Source organism: Mauremys mutica, chromosome 1, assembly GCF_020497125.1.
Source record: "Mauremys mutica isolate MM-2020 ecotype Southern chromosome 1, ASM2049712v1, whole genome shotgun sequence".
Taxonomy (NCBI): domain Eukaryota; kingdom Metazoa; phylum Chordata; order Testudines; family Geoemydidae; genus Mauremys; species Mauremys mutica.
In genome coordinates this window covers 349,119,306-349,140,065 of record NC_059072.1, presented here as the reverse complement: position 1 = coordinate 349,140,065, position 20,760 = coordinate 349,119,306, and the positions used below count along the sequence as shown (strand labels likewise).

The 20,760-nt window shown below is 48.4% G+C and overlaps 1 protein-coding gene across 2 annotated transcripts in view; it reads left to right on the top strand.

The window, feature by feature from the left end:
- The window catches only part of MYO7A (myosin VIIA), a 157,317-nt gene that overhangs the window by 63,087 nt on the left and 73,470 nt on the right, over positions 1-20,760 (top strand). For both annotated transcript variants that reach the window (XM_045021244.1, XM_045021255.1), the window contains 10 exons: positions 2,205-2,389; positions 4,893-5,014; positions 11,319-11,461; positions 11,568-11,681; positions 12,801-12,954; positions 14,910-14,986; positions 15,829-15,948; positions 17,516-17,658; positions 18,002-18,212; positions 18,927-19,062. In XM_045021244.1, the coding sequence (XP_044877179.1) occupies positions 2,205-2,389; positions 4,893-5,014; positions 11,319-11,461; positions 11,568-11,681; positions 12,801-12,954; positions 14,910-14,986; positions 15,829-15,948; positions 17,516-17,658; positions 18,002-18,212; positions 18,927-19,062 (1,405 nt within the window). The remainder of the gene's footprint in view (positions 1-2,204; positions 2,390-4,892; positions 5,015-11,318; positions 11,462-11,567; positions 11,682-12,800; positions 12,955-14,909; positions 14,987-15,828; positions 15,949-17,515; positions 17,659-18,001; positions 18,213-18,926; positions 19,063-20,760) is intronic.

The window sequence follows — 20,760 nt, the reverse complement described above, 5'->3', positions numbered from 1 at the left end:
CTATCTCTAAATTCAGTAAACGTGCCTCTCGCAGCCATTAACACTTTCCACCGGGAGACAGATGATCATTCGGTGTTTGCTCATCCTACAACAAAAAGATTTCTTAAAGGTATGGGTAATTTCTACCATCCAATCAAAGACTCCGCACCAGTATGGGACCTTAATCTTGTCTTAAACTGCCTTATAAGGTCACCCTTTGAGCCTAGGGCCACTTGCTCACTTCCACACCTCTCTACGAAAACCACATTCCTAGTGGCCATCACGTCTGCTCAGAGAGTGGGAGAAAGAGGAGTCTTAATGGCGCACCCGCCTTTATTAAAGGACAAGATCACATTATGGCCGCATCCCAAATTCTTACCAAAAATACCTTCAGCCTCCTCCCCTCTGTTTTGGGGTTCTTCCATATGAGCTCTGCAGTAGGGAAGGAACTGAGGGCAGTTTTCCTGCACCGCACTATATAATATCAAAGCACAGCGCAAGACGGGGAGAGCGCATGTGCAGTCCAAACGGACACTGCTACCAAAAATCTCTGATCTGAGGCACAGGGACATGAAGACACCTAGAGTGGAGCACCTGTAGGGACACACATCTCGAAGAACCTCAGTTACTGCACAAGGCGAGTAACCTTTTCTTCTCCCGCCAGTTAGCTTCCTTGGCCAGCAGGCATTAAGCCCTAGGAGAAGCCCGCTAGAAATGAATCACAAGAGCTAGAGACTGCAAAGGATTGTACTGCCCGAGGGTTAGAAACCATTCTCCCCTTCTCAATGCCAGTCGGTGCAGCACTTCTTAAATTGCAGTCGGCCCCTTCAGTTAGAGAGGCTGCACTAAGATGCCAGCAGTTAACCTTGGCACGATCATCTTAGGATACGCAACTTGGATCATGGTCAATTCCTATAACTGGTTTCCTGTAAGGGGCCATGGTGCATGGGGGGAAGAAAGAAGATGCACCTCGAACAGGGCTGTCTGGAGGTATTATGCCCTTGTAATTATACTCTCCCGAGGCACTATGGGGGACAGGGCTGCCCAGTGGATTCAGGGGGCTTGGGGCAAAGCAGGGGTGCTGCGGCGCTTGTACTCACTCGGCGGCAGTCCGGGTCTTTGGCGGAATTTCGGTGGCGGGGAGCCCTTCAGTTGCTCCGTGTCTTCAGCAGCACTGAAGGGCCCCCCGCCGCCGAAATGCCGCCGAAGACCCGGAGCGACTGAAGGGCCCCCTGCCGCCGAAATGCCGCCGAAGACCCGGAGCGACTGAAGGGCCCCCTGCCGCTGAAATGCCGCCGAAGACCCAGAGCGACTGAAGGGCTCCCCTGCCGCCAAAATGCTGGCGAAGACCCGGACCATCACCGGGCCAGGGCTCGCAGGGCTCCTGTGGTGAGAAGAGCGACAGACTTTAATGAGCTGCAATCTGAGCTGTCTGCAGTGTTGCCTGGAGTCACCAGCACAAACAGGGAGTGAGCCTGTGGGATCTCTGCCCCCAGACACTCCTCCTTTGGGGCCCCTAGCTTTGCCAGCCAGGCTACCATGTCCCCCCTGTGTGGGTTCCCCAGCACCGCCTGCCAAGTGAAGGCTGCTATCAGCATGACCGTGCAGAGGGAGGGGCTGCTTGCACCCTCTTCCTCCTCTGCCGCCCCCATGACATCCCCAAAGGAGTATCCCAAAAGGAGGGTCGTAGGAAGGTGACAATGGTCCCCAGGGAGTAGCTGTCCAATATCACAGCACAGCTCCAGGCTCCTGAGCGACCTGTGGTAGAGATGGATCAAAGGCCTTTTCTGTGACATACCTTCATTATTTGGGCTGTTTGTCAAATTTTAAACAACAAGGCTACAACAACACTGCAAACAACTGTATTATTTGGGCAGTCCAGGCAGTGGTCCCTCGTAATGCACCTGACAGATGTGCGTCTCTGGTGGCTCTGACCATGTTTGTTGCAGAGATGGTCCCATGTTGAAAACCCGGATCTAAACCTCACAGTGATTGAAATCTGGCTCGGAGTTTTGGGTTGGTTTGTGTTGATTTGCACAGTTGGGGCTTTTGCTTCATTTTGACTCCAGAATTCACCCCGCAAATGGCTTTTTGAAATGAGCAGCGCCTTTCCAGTGGCAGTTGAAAATCCCGGTCTTGTTTTGCCTTTGCATTTGGTCCTGGGTGCCGAAGCTGCTCGGGTGGGGCACCTTGTCCCGATAAACCTCTTTGTGCTTCTCCTCTAGACGTATACAGGTTCGATATTGGTGGCAGTGAATCCCTACCAGCTGTTACCTATCTACTCTCCAGAGCAGATACGGCTGTACACCAACAAAAAGATTGGGGAGATGCCCCCCCACATCTTCGCAATAGCTGACAACTGCTACTACAACATGCAACGCAACAACAGGGACCAGTGTTGCATCATAAGGTGGGTTTGTGAACGTCAGGCCCAGCACGGATCCTGAATTAGGATTCCATCCTGCCAAAGGTGCTGAGCACACATACCTTGATTGCTTGGGAAAAGTGCAAGGTAGACCGCACTTAAGGCTAAAGTCCAAAGAGCATTTAGCCAAACAGCACAGCATAGGCAGTGTCAGTGTCAGCTTCCCCACACCAGCCTGTTAGCAGGGGTGGCTCCAGGCCCCAGCACGCCAAGCGCGTGCCTGGGGCGGCAAGCCACTGGGGGCGCTCCGCCGGTCGCCGCGAGGGCGGCAGGCAGGCTGCCTTCGGCGGCTTGCCTGCGGAGGGTCCGCTGCTCCCGTGGCTTCGGCGGACCCTCCACAGGCAAGCTGCCGAAGGCAGCCTGCCTGCTGTGCTTAGGGCAGCAAAATGCTTAGAGCCGCCCCTGCCTGTTAGTATGGCCCCTCCTGGAGGGGTGTACAGGAAGTTCAGAGTCTATGGAACAAAGAGTCCTATGGCACCTTATAGACTTCCAGACATATTGGAGCATGAGCTTTCGTGGGTGAATACCCACTTCGTCAGACGCATGAGTCTATGGGTGCATCTGTGCTGGAGCTGGAGGCGTAATTTCCAGTTTGGGTAGATGTGCGTCCTCTAGCTTTGATTGCGCTATCCCACTAACAACAGAAGTGTGGCTACTGCAGCACGAGCAGCAGGATGGGCTAGCCACATTCCTGCCCAGGACCCTAAGTACTTAGCTGGGTGCCTAGCCCAACTCACCACCACTCCACCATGGCTATATTTCTATTTTTAGCAACTTAGCGCAATCAAAGCTAGCCCGCGTCTGTCTTGCCAAGCTGGGAATTGCACAAGACATACCTATGACTTGGCCTCTTTGCTGAGGCTAATTGGTTAAGTAATTGTGTTCAATCACAGACGTTAAGGATGGAAAAGACCTATTAGAACATCCAGTCCATATCTCTCCCCATGCAGGGTCAGTCAAGCCTTGTTTTTAACATTCCAAGTGATGGGCCTTCTACCACTGCCTTTGATAATTATTCCACAGGCTAATCGAGGTGAATCTCAGGATGTTTTCTCTGATATCCACCTTAAACCTTCTCTTTAATTTCATCCCATTATTCCTAGGATGACTATACATGCAGAGATCTATAGCTTTGAAGACCAGAAAGGCCCATTATCTTCACCCAGTCTGACCTCCCACATAACACAGGCCATAGAATTAATTACACCCAGAAATTCCTGCCTCCAGCCATAACTTACTCCATAGTTAAGCTGTCTAAGCACCTGCTTTGGAGCAATACCTTGCTCCCGAGTAGGTCGGCTGAAATCCATGGGACTACCTGCACTGTAAGACACTGCCCAGTATGAATTAGAGTGGCAGAATCAATACCCTTCATCAGGTGCTCTGAAACTCTTTTGCAATGTGGACCTGATCTCAATACAGAGATGGTCAGACAGATGATCTCCCTTCCTTCTCCCCACTGATCCCCTCCCCTCCTATTTACGCTCAAAGGGATTGTCTGCAATAGCATCAGAGCCCCATGGCACCTATAAAAATGGCTTCCGTGGAATTGTAATGTTTTAGATGTACAGAGTGTATTCGTAGCTGTCTCTTAATGCATTTTGGCAGCTTGAAACAAGACAGAGAACTTGCTTCACGTGGCCAACCAGCTGTCCTCTGAACATAAGCAAGTTTCTCTGATCCAAACTGATTCCTCTGTCTTCTTGATGTTTACACTCTCAGAAAGCTATAATGCTGGACTGAATTTGCTTATCGATAAGGCTATGATTCTGTCACGGAGATCATGGGTTCCTGGCTTTCCGGGATGTCTTCTGGGGCAGGGCTGGAGCAGCTGTCAGTCCAGGGGCCATTGTAGGAGGGACCACCAGAACAGCTGACTGGCAGCCAGCCCAGCCCTGGGGCCACCGGAGCAGCGGCTGGGGTTGGGTCAGCCCCTGCCACAGGAGCAGCAACAGGGCTGGAGCAGCTGCAAGCCTCAGCAGCGCTCTCTTTGCCCCTGCTCAGGAACAGGTCCCAGGCTTCTGTGGATTTTTGTTTACTGTCCCTGACTTATACTAAAAATAGCTGTGACAGAATCGTAGGCTTACTTATCGAACTGGGCATGGGCCTGACCCCAAAGTTAAGATACAGGCCCCGTAGAACTTTGGGTGGTGCTCCTGATCCAAAATCAAATCTGGATCCTAAGCTTGCAGTTGATTCCTATCCCCGTGATAGGCCATACAAAATCCCCAGATCCAAATATGAATTACTTTGAGGATGTTCTATGGCCTGTATTAGACAGGAGGTCATCGTGGTCCCCTCTGGTTTTGGAATCTAGAAATCTGTGAATGCATGTATGTTCAGGGTGTTTGAAATCCAAATGTAGCGTCCACCTCTACTAGAAGCATGTGCCTCAAGATTTCCAGCCCGTTTGTTTGAATGCAGAGCCAGGGCCCTGGCTGTGGTGAGACAGGGCTTTCCTCACGTGCTTTCCTTTCAACTTGTACAGTGGCGAGTCTGGTGCAGGGAAGACGGAGAGCACCAAACTGATCCTGCAGTTCCTGGCTGCTATCAGCGGGCAGCATTCCTGGATTGAGCAGCAGGTGCTGGAGGCAAACCCCATTTTAGAAGGTGAGCTTTGAAAAGACGGTGGGTGGAGGGAAACACTTCTGCTAATTAATAGTATAGAGGGGGCTAAAATTAAACTGCATTCCCAATAATTGCTTTACAGCAAGAGCCAGAATTGCACGAGCTCAACACCCACCACTGGGATCAGACTTTTAAAAGAGCTCAACCCTAGAGCTGGTCAGAAAATAGATTTTCCATCTTGTGAAGAAAAAATTGAGATTTCAACATTTTTCTCCTCCCCAATTGGAACAAAATGCTGAAATTTTTTACTAGCTGAAATTCCATGAAAATGTCATTTCAGATCAATCAAAACATTTTGTTTTGATAAATTCACAGCTTTTCATGTTGATTTCAACCCTTTTTTCTTTTTTAAAAAAAGGTCATATAAAAACTATAAAAAAAATATAAAATAAATAAACTTACAAACAAAAAGCAGTTTTGAAACAGAAAATTGAAAAGGGTCAACGTTTTCAAAATGTTTTTTTTTCCAAAAAAATTTCCTAAATGAAATATAGTCAAAATTTGTACAATTTTGAAAAAAAAAAAAAGGGTTTATCTGTGTGCTCCTTCTGCTGCAGAAATGGGCATTGTGTGCTCTTCTTAAAATCGGTCACCATCATGACATAGGCACTCTGCTCAGCTAACAGCTGTGAAGGTTTTGATTGGTAACGATTCCGTACAGCACCTTCCATTGGTTTCACTCACTGGTTAACATGAGCCTGCATTTAATTTGACCAAAGCCTCAGAACCAAATACTTTGTATTAGAAACAATAATAGCAATTCCAGCTTGTCCTTTGATCAGTTTTGAACACTTTAAGCTGCTTGTACAATAACACAGCTTTCTGGTTCTAGAAAGCTGCTGTGGAGAGCCAGAATTCTGAATGAGGCAGGAGGAAAAAACAAAAGAGTTCAAGGAAGATTCAAGACATAATGAAGGCCACATTGTCAGCCCCGTATTTACATAGGTGAGCAGGGACTCCCATGAATAGTTTGGCACTACTTTTGTGAGTTAACTGCTCACTGCCATGAATACGGACTCACAATCTTGCCCCATCATCATTGAGAACATTGGGCAAGATTCCAATGTCCTTACTCAATAGTACTTTACTTCAAAAGGAGTCGATCGGAGTTCGTTACTAAACCAGAGCAAGGGTCCCAGAAGCTGGTCCGGTGTTACTGAGATTCTAAAACACTGCCAGGTGCCATGCCAGCAGTGCTAGGCATTCTAGTGGACAGGCATATAACAAGATCAACGGCTTATTTCAGTGGGAACAGACTTGATCGAACGAAGTAATAAGACTTAGAGGGGAGTTTTGTCTGTCTAGGAGATTCAGCGTTGGGCCTTTAATTTGTGGGTTAAACTAATTATCTTTACGAAGTTACAGTTACAGTAGAGGCTTGAAGCTGTTAGAAAAAGAGCATTATTGTAACGGTCTACCCCGGACTGAACTTGAAGGAACGCCTGTGGAGTTACCCTTGTTAGACTAAGTGGTGGAGCTCTGTGCTAACCTCCCACTCTAACGTGACATATGACAAATTATTTTAATAGGTGCTCTTTTTATCGGGATATCTGTAGCCAAAATTCAGAAAAAGCCTTTCTTTCATGGTTGTAGAAATAAAACAGACATTAAGGTCAGTGCGATTTTCCATTCAGGTTTCTATGTATATAGATCTTGCTGTGATCTGGAGGATGCACTTTGTTTGAGGCCTATATTCCTTAAATTATTATCTGAATTAATTAATCTCTATAATGTGCTGATTTGTATTGTTTGTTGAACATGGGCTCCCTCTGGTGGTTGGTGTAGCACCTGCACATTTCCACGGATGACCCACCGTTCCTTTCTGTCCCACAGGCCAAATCGTATTCTCATGTTCTTATCCTCCTCCACCTCACCACTTGCAGTCTCCCCCTTTTGACCTTACCCCACTAAAGTCTATCCAAAATGCTGCCTCCAAAATAATCTCTCTCACCCATCGCTTAGCTCAGATCACCCCTGTCATAAACAGATAGTTAAGGGTTAAAGTCTGTTTTACCTGTAAAGGGTTAACATGCAGTACCTGGTGACCACCTGACCAGAGGACCAATCAGAGATAAGATTTTTTTCAAATCTCTGTGGAGGGAAGCCTTTGTCTGGGTGAGAACTGTTTTTGGATCTAACAGAGGACAGTCATGTCTCCAAGTTCTCCTGGAGTAGTTTCTACTAATTAATAGTGAGTATTAATTAGAAAGGCGAATTAGTCTTATGATTTGATTTCTATATTGGCAATTGTGTGTTTGCTAAAGGAAATGCTTTATTCCTGTTTGCTGATATTGCTTTTACTGAGAAAAGGGGGAGAGGGGATTCTCTCCAGAGATTGATAAGGTTATACCCTATGAGTGTCCAGCTTGGGCTCATAGAGATTCTGTATTTTCTTTTTATTCTTTAATAAATTCTTTTCTATTAAGGACTTGTTGGTCTTTCCTTGGGTGGATTCTCAGGGAAAGGGGAGGGGGAGGTATCCCTCTGTAGTTGGATCCCGGTATCTCTCCTAGGAAAAGGGAGGGGGGGAGGAAGCAGGGGGAATGGTTTGTTTCTCCTGGGTGTGAGAACTCCATGGATTTGGGGCTCTTGGAATCCCCTAGGATTTTGGGGAAGGACTGTGTCTCAATCCACATTTCATGATTGAGTGGTGGCAGCGACAAGGAGACCTACCCTAGGATTTTAGGGTGGGGGAATACATGCTGGTCCTCACTTTGAAACCCCCCAGTTTCAAGTGAGGGTGCAGACCAGGACATGGTAGTTTAAAGGGAAACCAAGTCAGGTCCCCACATTGGAGCCCAACAGTTCCAAGTGGGGGTGAGACCTTTGACATGGTGGCAGAATACCTGCGGGTCCCCATCTTTGAACCCACAAGCTCAAAGTGGGGGTGAGATCCCATAGGACATGGTGGCAGAATACATGCGGGTCCTCACTTTGAAACCGCCCAGTTTCAAGTGAGGGTAGACTCTGACATGGTGGCAGCTGAGTTTCGAACCCATTGTTACAAGAAGTTTTTTTCAGCTGGGCTACGCTGAAGGAAGCTATTCTCTTCTTCTAGAGCAGGAAAGCAACCTGAGAGAAGAGGTAGTTTACAAGTATTCCTTTTTCTAACTGGTATTGTTAGAAGCAGTTTCAGCAGTTTGGCTGAAGGGAATTTAGTTTTCCAGCAGGCTTTGTTGGAAGCAGATTTTCGTTCTTGTTGCTTGGACAGGCAGCTTGAGGAAAAGGCAAGTTTCAAGCAGTTTTCAGGGTTAGGAGGAGTTTTTTTCTCTGCTGGCTATGCTGAGGAAAAACTCTTCCCTAGAGGTGTGTCCTTCCTTTGTGATATCAGGTATCACTCAGGATTCCTAAGGTGGGGGGAAGTGCTCCACAAAGTACATTCCCATCCAGTGGGGAAAACAGGTTTGGGGGGGGGAGACAGAAACCCTCCAGCCAGATTTTTTTTCCCTGTGTCTTTTGAAATCCTCTGGAGCCAGGGAATACAAATCCCTGAGAGGATTTACTAGACTTTTCTCGCAGGTACTAAGTAGCACCAGCTTCTTCTTTTTTTTCTTTTTTCTTTGTCTGCTTGAAAACAGCTAGGAAAGAGGTGTAAGTTTTTCTAACAGGCTTTGTTAGAAGGACCCCTACTGTGAGGTACTTAGCAAGTTGCTAGAAACAGGACAAACCAGTTTTTTTGGGGTCTTCTCAGTATATCAGCAAACAGCAACTACACATTTGCAAATGAAAAGGTTTTGTTTCTTTTCTATTCAGTCTCTCGGGAATAGAAAGGGTTAGGAATTGGGAAGCAAGCAACCCAATTCCCTGACTGCAGAGGGGTGTGACCAGCACCAAAAAGCAACACCAGCAAGCCACACATAAAATTCACTGACTGCAAAGGGGTGTGGCCAGCACCAGAAGGCACTGTTCCCCATCCCAAGAAATTTCCCACCTACATGGCAGGTGAGAACACTGAGGCCTTCTTGAAAAGTTTTAAAAGAACCTGCCATGGGTACAGCATCCCTGAAGACCAGTACAAGGACTGGTCAGGAAAGAGGACTTTTGCTGTCTATTACAATTATTCCATCCCCATGCTACTGGGGGAAGACTTGGCCAACCATGTGCAGCTGGCCAAGAGGGGGGGAGTGGTCACCCGCGGCCAGGCCGAACAAGCAGGCACTCCCATCCCTGTTCCTGAGCCATCCACCAGGACCCTGTCTGTGTTACCAGAGACCCAGACAGAGGTGGTGGAACCGGATCTCATGCCAACAACTACAGCAGCCATAGTACATCCAGTCCCAGGACCGGAACTGGAAAAGCAACCAGCGGCAGAACCAGCGCCAGCACTGACGCCAGCGCTTGCAACTCCACCGCCAGGGGGCGCCAACGGGCCTAAACTGGCAGAAGCAGCAGACAACTCTACCCAAGAGGCTCAGCCAGAGCCTGAAATATCACCTTGTGCACCAGCGGAGAGCGGTCCACAGTCAATGGAAACAACCTCATCACCTACATCGCTCCCAAAGGAACTGGTGTCTCCCGCCTCAAGGGAACAGTTCCACACAGAGCAGGAAGCCGATGACAGCCTTAACAAAGCTTGGGCGGCGGCACGCAGCAACCCACCGCCTCTCAGCTCTTCTACCCAATTCCAGTTTGTTGTAAAACAAGGACTTTTATATAAGGACATTCTTTCTGGTGAACACCAGGAAGGCCAGCATCCTCAAAGACAGTTGGTAGTTCCAACTAAGTACTGGGACAAGCTCTTAAGCTTGGGCCCTGACATCCCAGTGGGCATTCTGGGGTCAACAAACCAAAGACAGGTTGGGGAAGTCCTTCCACTGGGAGGATGGGCAAGGACGTTGCCAAGTATGTCCGCTCAAATGCATACAAAGTGTTCTTCAGTGTCAAATATCTTGTTGTTTACATACTTAGTAGTATATGTAATAGTGCATGTGTTTTGTTTATCTGTTTATGTTACAGTGCTAGGAGGAAATCACCACCAGTAGTTCCCACTGTTGGCGATTTGGGGGGCGTGTCATAAACAGATAGTTAAGGGTTAAAGTCTGTTTTACCTGTAAAGGGTTAACATGCAGTACCTGGTGACCACCTGACCAGAGGACCAATCAGAGATAAGATTTTTTTCAAATCTCTGTGGAGGGAAGCCTTTGTCTGGGTGAGAACTGTTTTTGGATCTAACAGAGGACAGTCATGTCTCCAAGTTCTCCTGGAGTAGTTTCTACTAATTAATAGTGAGTATTAATTAGAAAGGCGAATTAGTCTTATGATTTGATTTCTATATTGGCAATTGTGTGTTTGCTAAAGGAAATGCTTTATTCCTGTTTGCTGATATTGCTTTTACTGAGAAAAGGGGGAGAGGGGATTCTCTCCAGAGATTGATAAGGTTATACCCTATGAGTGTCCAGCTTGGGCTCATAGAGATTCTGTATTTTCTTTTTATTCTTTAATAAATTCTTTTCTATTAAGGACTTGTTGGTCTTTCCTTGGGTGGATTCTCAGGGAAAGGGGAGGGGGAGGTATCCCTCTGTAGTTGGATCCCGGTATCTCTCCTAGGAAAAGGGAGGGGGGGAGGAAGCAGGGGGAATGGTTTGTTTCTCCTGGGTGTGAGAACTCCATGGATTTGGGGCTCTTGGAATCCCCTAGGATTTTGGGGAAGGACTGTGTCTCAATCCACATTTCATGATTGAGTGGTGGCAGCGACAAGGAGACCTACCCTAGGATTTTAGGGTGGGGGAATACATGCTGGTCCTCACTTTGAAACCCCCCAGTTTCAAGTGAGGGTGCAGACCAGGACATGGTAGTTTAAAGGGAAACCAAGTCAGGTCCCCACATTGGAGCCCAACAGTTCCAAGTGGGGGTGAGACCTTTGACATGGTGGCAGAATACCTGCGGGTCCCCATCTTTGAACCCACAAGCTCAAAGTGGGGGTGAGATCCCATAGGACATGGTGGCAGAATACATGCGGGTCCTCACTTTGAAACCGCACAGTTTCAAGTTAGGGTAGACTCTGACAACCCCACTCGCCTTGAGCTGACAAATGTCTCTTCCTTCACACTGTCTCTTATGCAACCCCCTGCTGGGAGGAGCTCCCCATAAACATCCTCATTTTCTCTGCCCTGGGTTGGATTGGGATTTATGACCCACAGATGAAAGGCTGTGCAACCTGGTACCAATCCCCTGAGCCATCCTTGCTCCATTTTGTGTCTTGTTTTTGTTGCCCTAGACAAAACAGATTCCTTCCTGAGTCTGGGTACAGATCTCACCTCTGCCGTATTGTGTTGCTTATTCACAGCTTTTGGAAATGCGAAGACGATTCGTAATGACAACTCCAGCCGATTTGGTAAATACATTGACATCCATTTCAACAAGAGGGGAGCCATCGAAGGGGCAAAGATTGAGCAGTACCTGCTGGAGAAATCTCGAGTCTGCAGACAGGTGAGGCAATTGAGAAAAGGCAGGGGTCTGTATTGGTCTTTCCTTTCTTTGGCTATCGGCAGGCTCATCCTCCTAGCAGAACTGATTCCCTCCTCTTCTGCTCCAGGCCCAGGATGAGCGGAATTACCATGTATTTTACTGTATGCTGAAAGGAATGACACCAGAACAGAAAAAGAAGCTGGGTCTTGGGAAAGCCACTGATTATAACTACCTCGCTATGGTAAGAACAGCAGAGCAAGATCTTGGGGAGCACTGCTTGGGCCCTGTGACTTTTCCTGATTATCTCTGTATATAAGGGAGTTACAAGCAGAGCTGCGAGAAATGTTCCCTAACCTGAAACGGTGTGGGACCCACATGGGAGCTTTGAGGTTTGTTGCAAACTTGAGACCCAGCCTAGAGGTCTGTTGTAGCTGTTTGCTCCTGCAGGAGTGAGCCCCACAGCCTTAGATTAGCCACTGAAGGCATCCTGTCTCCTGCATTTCAGGGCTTCTCTACTTCCATTTCTCCTGAGGAGTGGGACAGTTGAGGTGTGGTTTTTAGGTATGCCCAGCCCAGACCATTTAAAGTTTATTTGGAAATGAGGGCCGAGACCTTAAATGTGACGTGATGTTCTAGCAGAAAGCAGTGGAATGAGTGGAGACCAGGGCTGATGAGCAGACAGTGATCTATGTTCTGAGGAGGTGTGCTGCTGCAGTCTGCACTAGCTGGAGATTTCTCAGGACTGTACTTTCAAGCCCAAGCAGATTTCACCGCCATAACCCAAGTGGGAGGTGGCAAAGGCATGTATAATCAAGTTATCATCAACATGGGTAGGGCAGCTGGAGATGGTGGAAGGTGTTCCTTGCAGCCCAGCATCGGTGAGGAGTCCAGAAGGGGAGGACTCCTGTACTGCAGTCTGTCGTGGCCATGTGTCCCAGATCAAAGGGGACCTCTGGCATGTTTTCTTCTGTCACTATCTTGCTAGAGTTTAACATTGGTCAGCCTTTCTCCATTCATATGCTGATCTCAGCCACACACTGGGATAGATGGATGGCAGTGGTGTCATTGTAGGTTGAAGGTCTGTTTGGACCGTACTTTTGCAGAATATTTACAGTAGGGCCAAATCCAGAGGTCCATAGTCAGCTTTCATTCATTCATTGCTTAGAAAATGCCCATGGACTTCAGGGGAAACTTAGCTGAGTGAGAACTGAGGATTTATATCATAATATGAGATTTCTTTTTCAATTGACTTTAGTGGGGAAAATACTAGGGCCCAGTATACAATATGGCTACAGATTTCTGTACCTATGCTGCTCCCTGCATGCACTGCACACACTGTGTCACTGCCCTTCCTTCCCAGGGTAACTGCACTACCTGTGATGGCAGAGACGATAGTAAGGAGTATGCAAACATTCGCTCTGCAATGAAAGTCCTGATGTTCACCGACACTGAGAACTGGGAGATCTCAAAGCTTCTGGCAGCCATATTGCATATGGGGAATTTGCGGTATGAAGGTAAAGTGGAAAATAGTTGCATATTTATTTATTTTAAATGCTGAACTAACTCGGATGCTGATACATCGTCCAGGTGCCAAAGCCGGTGAGATAATCAAAATACCAAGCTCTTGTCTAATATTTTTCATCTGTCGCTCTCAAAGTGCATTACAAAGGAGGTCAGTAGCATTATCCCTGTTTTACAGCTGGGGAAACTGAGGCACAGGGAGTGGCAGTGACTTGCCCAAGGTCTCCCAGCAGGTCAGTGTCAGAGCCAGGAAGAGAACCCAAATCTCCTCACTCCCAGTCTAGTGCCCTGCCCATTGGCCCACACTGTTTAAAGACAGAGTCTCTGCCCAAAGAACTTGCAGCTGGAATTGAATTTGTACCTTGAATTTCATACATACTGAGCTCCCAAAATTGTGCTTGATGTAAGTGGTAGCAGCAAGTATTCAGCACCTCTGAAAATCAATCTGGAGCAGTCTATCGAGCTACCTACCCCAGGAACATCTGTGGTCCTTAATACAATGGTATCTGACCACCTTACAATCTCTAATCAGGGGAATCAAACTCATTCCATGTGGCTGGCCTGATCCGATGCCCTACCATTTGGCATGCGCCACATTCAGCAGAAGTGATTCAAATAGAAATAAATTAATATAAACCATGTTGGCAATTGCTTTCATTGATTGTATGCCCCTCCAGTGCCTCTTAAATGCTACCATGTGGTTCAACACCTGTATGCGAGGTCCTGCTGGATTGCCACGCCGGAGTCTGGACTATGAGCATGTAATTTGTAGATTGCACCAGTGTGTTGTGCTCTATCTCCCCCGGGTGGAACCCGCTGGCGCGCACTAAATGTTCCTTAGTGTCCTGTTTGAAACAGGACTACATCAATGCACACTAGCAGGGTCTACACAGGGCAGTTAGAGTGAAGCATGCTGGTGTGCTCTACAAATCACACCCCTGTTGTGAGGACTCTGGGGTTGGGTAGACAAGCCCCCAGATCCCTGGAGAGTCAGCGGGCTGGATGAAACTGTTCGTCTGGCTGGATCCGGACCATCGGTCGTATGTTTGACTCTCCAGCCTGGTGTATTGATCCTCAGAACCCCTCTGAGGCAGGGCAGTACTGTTATCCCATTTGCCACATGAAGGACTGAGGCACGGAGAGACTAAGGGTAACACTTTCAAAAACGCCTCAGCCTTATTTTCAGAAGTGACTTAGGAGCCAAAACCCAGCTGACAGTCAATGAGATTTACTCACCGGAGTACCTAAATCACTTTGACAATGAGATTTAGGCTCCTAAATCAGTTAGGCATTGAGAGTCTGAGCCCTGCCGCCACACCTAAATGCCTTTAAAATCTGGGCATAAGTGACTTGCCCTAGGACCAATAGGAAGTCTATGTCAGAGCAGGGATTTTGACTAAGCCCAAGGCTAATGTGCTGACTATCAGACCATCTTTCCTCTCCTTTTTTAAGGCCCTGTTGTGCCTGGCTAGCATGTGGGTGTGACGGGGGTGGTGCCTTTCCCCTACCCTGTGCTACTTTCTTAAAGGTCAGGCACTTCTGAAGCCCCTCCCCATGCTTCTGGGCAGTGGGGGGGAGGTGGGATCATGGTCTTGCATCCCTTTGCATGGGCACCATGGAATGGGACCATTGCAGTTCAGGGAATGAGCTTCACCCCAGGAAGGGCGAAGGGGTGTAGCAGCAAGGACCTGCATCGGGAGCTACCAGAGGAGTTTGGCCTCCTCACCCCCAGGGATGGTGCAGCTCGTCACCATCCCCAGCTGAGCCATATGTTACAAGCTTCTGATCTAATCTGTCCTTTGAGACTGACTGTGGGTGTACGGTGCGCGTGGCAGTCAGAAGGGGTCAGATGCAGCGCCCGGGCAGGGAGCGCTCCGTAACCCAGATGAAAAGGGACTGACCACACAGGCAGCTTCTGCACGTCTTCTCTGTGACTTTCCCCATGCAGCACGGATGTATGATAACCTGGATGCCTGTGAGGTTGTTCGCTCTGCCTCGTTAATCACTGCAGCTTCATTACTGGAGGTCAGTTGCTCTTCTGTCATATTACCTTGTTTGTTTCTTCCTGGGATTGCTTATTCCTTATATTATGATAGTGCCCAGAGACCCTGATCTAATCAGGACTCATTTTGTAGGGTGCTGTGCGAACAGAGATAGAAGCAGTCTCTGCTCAAGAAGGACGTAGAGAGCCCAATTGCCATTTGTGATCCAGCGGCTTTACCCTATTCTGGCAGCACAAAGTGGGTGTACACTGATTGAAACCTCTCCCTGGGGAGAACCCCAGGCATAAGGGGGTTCCCCTGGTGACATATACTTGCTGGAATGGCCCACACCTTTTGTAGCTCTGACCACTGGGCTCCTGGCCCCCAGAGAGCGATGCATGGGTTAGAGCAGCCCTGAGGCTGCTCTCATTTACATCAAGGGTTGGGCATGCCCCTGGCAAGACTGAGTCTACAGGGTGCTGTAAAGTTACTCAGGTTTATAAGTATTTGCAGGATCAGGCCTATAAACCTCAGGAAAAGAGGTTTTGTTGTTTTGGTGCTCTCATCACATTCCGGTTTCACCTTGCACTAATGTGCAGTAGCACTTCACAGGTTAAAAGGGCTTTACAAACATGAACTAATCCATCCCTGCAAAAGCCTCTGTGGCAGAAATGAGTGGATGTTAGCCCCTGGCAGTAGCTGGGTAAACCAAGGCAGAAAGGTTGAGGGAGTTACCCAAGGGAGTGACTGTGGAGGGAGTCAGTGTCTGAGCTGAGACTGGAGCTCAGGAGTTCTTCGCTCCCAGCCTTGCGATCAGACCACGTCTTTCCAAAGAGCTGTCTGTGTTCTGAATCAATCAGCTGTATGTTGTTGCACCACGCTCAGGTGGACCCTCAGGATGTGATGAACTGCCTTACTAGCCGCACAATAATCACGAGAGGAGAGACCGTCTCCACCCCGCTCAGCATGGAGCAGGCGCTGGATGTGAGGGACGCTTTTGTCAAGGTAATGCCCAGTGTGCGCTCGTTCTGGCGTTTTCTTATTAAAACGTACCCCCTCCCGTTTTCGAATTGATTTAGACTCTCCATCACTAGGAAGTTATTGATCTCAGTCGGGGCATCAGTCGCTGGGTGGGATTCTCTGGCCTGTGTTATGCAGGAGGTCAGATTAGATCTAATGGCCCAGTCTGGCCTTGCCATCTATGACTCCATGTTAGTGCCAGTTGTGGGGAGCACATAGAGAGCTATGTCGTGAGCTGAGATGGGCCTAAGCCAGAACCCCTGGCTTCATGAGGTTTCAAATCTGGACCTGAGCCCATCTGGACTCAAACAGCATCCAGATATAGCTCTTGGGGTCTTGTCTCTGTAATGGGTTGAACCAGCACTATGAGTCTGAGCTCTTCTGAACTTCAAGGAAGTGCAACAGACCCAAACCCAAGGCCAGATCCTTAGCTGGTGTAAAACGGAGCGGCTCCAGTGCCATCAGTCATCCCCAGAGCTGAATGTTATGCTTCAGGCTTATCTGTAGGAGTAAGTTAAAGAAAGACAGACAGCACAAAAATACTATGCTGTGAGGAGGTCTGTGTAGGCATTACAGTAGCATCAGAAAAGACACGGCACACGTGGATTCGGGGCAATGAAGGCTTGTGTTATGGTGTGAAGGAAGCATGCTGTTTGCATCACAGCATAGGGTGTACCACACAAACAGTGCCCTGATCCTTGAAGGCAAGCGTGGACCTACCCTACCCTCTAGCTCCTGGCTCAGGTACAGCAGGTCAGTTCCTTGGACTGCCTGACTGGTGCAGTGAGGATGCCCCCAAACCTGCAAAGTTCAGATCTGTCTTGACGTCCACATGGGAACTTCCTCCAGGTTTGTGGGGATTTGGATTTGAGGTTTTAGATCAGGCCCATCTCTGTGTGGTACCATCTTGGACCAGCCCTGATATTCTATGATTCTATGATTATGTGACACAAAGTAATGCCGCTTTGATGCCTGCAGTCCCAGGAACACTGAGGCAGCACCAGTTAACTCTGGCTGGCTGCTGCTGCTGTGTCATTTAAGGATGCAGGGCCTTACTGAGGGAGGACTTTCCTTATTTACACAGCAGTGTCACATCTCTACTGATCTGCATGTGGTGGATAGTAGTGCAGGAGAATTGATTAGAAGTGCGGGCAGCCTGTGATAAATGTATATTTCAACATTTGATCTCAAATAGAAATTGCATCTTGCAATGCAGACTAGAGATGGACCTGTAGCACACAGTTTGCACCCAGAGCCAAGCCCACCGAACTCTGGGTGTATTCAGATCTGGGGTTTTGCACTGGGCTGTCTTTAATATAAACCTGCAAGCTGCATGTTCCTGGGCTGCAAGCTGGGCAATTGCAGCTTTCAGCCCCCTGTTCTGTGTTAATGACTGCCACTCTGAAGCAATCACCTTGCTGTGGAATGCGTCCTTTGGGGGAAAGTCCGGTTTGTGAGGCTTGTACTGGAGAGGGGATGTCACCACAGGTGTCAGGCCAGCAGGGTGAACCACAGCCATGTCTCACCGAGCTCCGTCTCTTTGATGATTCAGGGAATCTACGGGCGGCTTTTCGTGTGGATTGTGGAGAAGATCAATGCTGCCATTTACAGGCCTCCGTCCCACGAACTACAGAGTGTCAGGAGGTCCATTGGTCTTCTCGATATCTTCGGCTTTGAGAACTTCACTGTGAACAGGTACAAATCCTGAGACGGCATTGCAGAACCCTGTCTCCAGCTGCCTGCACCTAGGGCCTGCAATTAAACCACCTTAGTGTGAACCCTCACCAGATCTCACAGGCTAAGCAGAGGTAGCCTGGATGGCAGACCACCAAAGGTAACATGTATGGTCCTAGGGTCTCAGCTGCTGGTGCTCTTCCTTTTGAGTTAATACTCAGCCAGCGTCAATCTCACTGAGTGGCCTAAAGTGCTTGTGAGTATCCCCTAGACTAGAGGATAGGAAGCAAAGGGCGGAACAGCTAGGTGGAAATCAGGGGCATACAGTGAATCTAATCTGGTCTTGTCGACCTCATCTCCCCAGTTTCGAGCAGCTCTGCATCAACTTTGCAAATGAGAACCTGCAGCAGTTCTTCGTGCGCCACGTCTTCAAGCTGGAGCAGGAGGAGTACAACCTGGAGAACATTAACTGGCAGCACATCGAGTTCACCGACAACCAGGATGCCTTGGACATGATCGCCATCAAACCCATGAACATCATATCACTCATTGACGAGGAGAGTAAGTTCCCCAAGGTATGTTTGGGGCCAACCATTCATCCTAGCCACTCCACCGGTGTCACCTCTCTGGGTGTTGTTAAACTCGCTCTGAGTTTTACTATTTCAAAATTACGACACAAGTTTCACGTGAACCAGTTTTAGCCAATGGGTTGATATGGTGTCATCTGTGTGTTCAGTATTACCATTGTGCGATTAATCACTTCAGTCACATGGTATTGTTTCTCTTCCCTGATTGCATGACTGCAACTTTAATAAAAAGTGGGGAAGCCATCCTATATATAGCACTATATCATATCTCTACTAAGTGCATTTGTGACAGCTGCCTTCTTGGCTGACACACCAGAGACCGAACCAGAGCTAAAAGCACAGCTCAGAGAAAGAGCCAACCTTGTCTAGGTGCGGCTGTAACAGACTTTTATTATCTGCGGATCAGGCACAGAGGGGTTTAGGTTCCGTTGCATTTCCTAGCGTCTCAAGTTTTCTTTCACCGTTTGTCACTGTTGCAAACAAACTCGTATTTATGGTGGTGAGTGTGTACATACAACAGCCTTGTTAGGGAAGGGTGTGGTCAGATTGTTTTTATTTTAAATTCCCCGTCTCGTGTTTTCTCCCCGTGCAACTCTCGTTGAAACAAACTCTTATCCCACTGCCCTAATGAAAAAGGAAGACACTGATTATTTGAGAACTATTTTAATGGGACAAACATTGGCCTTTTTCTTACTTATGCAGGGTACAGATACCACAATGCTGCACAAGCTGAATTCCCAGCACAAGCTAAACACCAACTACATCCCGCCGAAGAATAACCATGAAACCCAGTTTGGCATTAACCACTTTGCTGGTGTTGTCTACTATGAAACCAAAGGTATCTGTGATTGTGGGCTGGCTTTAGGGAGCTGCTTGGTTAGGGTAGGGAAGAGAGACAGGGCGGGTTTCCATTGTAGAACCCTCAGCTCTGTAGATGCCGTTTGTTATGAGAAGGGAGCACTGAGAGGGGAGTATCCTGGATATATTAATGATTTATGCTGTCATTCCTCCCAGTTTGTTTCCCTTTATTTCCTTTCTTTGTGTGTGGGTCTGTGTTTAAAATGCCAGGCAAAGACCGATTGCGGCCACCTTCTGGGATTAGAAGAAAAGACCTTTGGCCTGCACTTCCACCCCTTATTGTCAAAAGTTAAGCATCTAAACACTGCGCAGTGAGAATGATCATTTCTCTTTCCTCCTCTCCGTCCAGGCTGATGAAATAGAAATAATTGGAGATATACCAATCTCCTAGAACTGGAAGGGACCTTGAAAGGTCATTGAGTCCAGCCCCCTGCCTTCACTAGCAGGACTGATTTTTGCCCTAGATCCTTAAGTGGCCTCCTCAAGGATTGAACTCACAACCCTGGGTTTAGTAGGCCAATCCTCAAACCACTGAGCTATCCCTCCCCCTCAGGGTGGGGTCTGCAGGTGTCTGTCCAGTGCCTAGCACCAGGGTGACCTGATTCCACTTGTAGGGCCTACTGCAATGCAAATAAATAAATAAAAATAAACTGGAGAGTAATTAGTGTGGCTACCCCTTACACCAAACCCTCCAGGTGCCGGCAGCGTGTGTGGTGTACCGCAGCTCAGAGGCAAGCACTGTAAGTGCTTCAGCAGCTGGGGCCATCTAGGCGCTAGCCCTGGTGGGTCCCAGGAACCACTCCGACATGGCTAAGGGAAAGGGCTGGCAGGAAAGGGGAAGGTTGCAGATACCCTAGGTACAGAGGCTAAAACAGTAACAGTTCAAGATCAGCAACAGCAGTCAATGTGTGGGTCCCTGGGGCAATCCACTGGAGGGTCAGGGCTCTGCGGGCCTAGTGCCTTGGGTGCCCTCTCCTGTCCAGTCTCTGTTCCAGCAAACACGAGCTCGCAGGTTTCCAGGCCAGGCTCAGTTAGCATCTCTCACTGGGGGTCCCATTGTGCTGACTCTCTGCCCAGCTGTTGCTGCTTCCCCATAAGTCCCACTCGGACCTAGACCCAACTCTGTCCGGCACTCACAGCCTGTTCCACACACGGCTCTGTGCACAGCTCCTGGGGCTGCTCTCCAGCTCCCTGCTGCCATGCGGCTCCCACTCACAACAGAGCCCAGCCAGCAGCCACCTTCTGGTTCAGCACCTTTCCCCTTGCCAGGTGTGGGGAAAAGAAAGCACAGGGGGCAGGGGGCTGATGGGAGTCACAGGAGGCTTCAGTTGCTTTCAGAAAAAAACTAAAATTTAAAGTATTTTTTTAAAAAACTAAAATCCTTGATAGTAACCTCTTCCTTCTGACCATAGCTGAGGTCGGGTTTGATGGCCAGGAGTTCCAACGTTTTTGCTAAAGCGTTTCAGAGTAGGCCCATTTGTACAGCGGGTGGACGGACTGAGTAGCACTAGCGTATACGGCTGTAAGTGTGCTTCTTGACTGACCACTTTGGGCTGGATTTTCAAAATGCCCTGTGTGATGCCGGGCTTTTGTGCTGTGTCGTTTGTTCATGCGAATGACACAGTTACATGCCTGAGCCCAATTTGCCCATTAATGCCAACGCGAGTGGCTGAAGTGT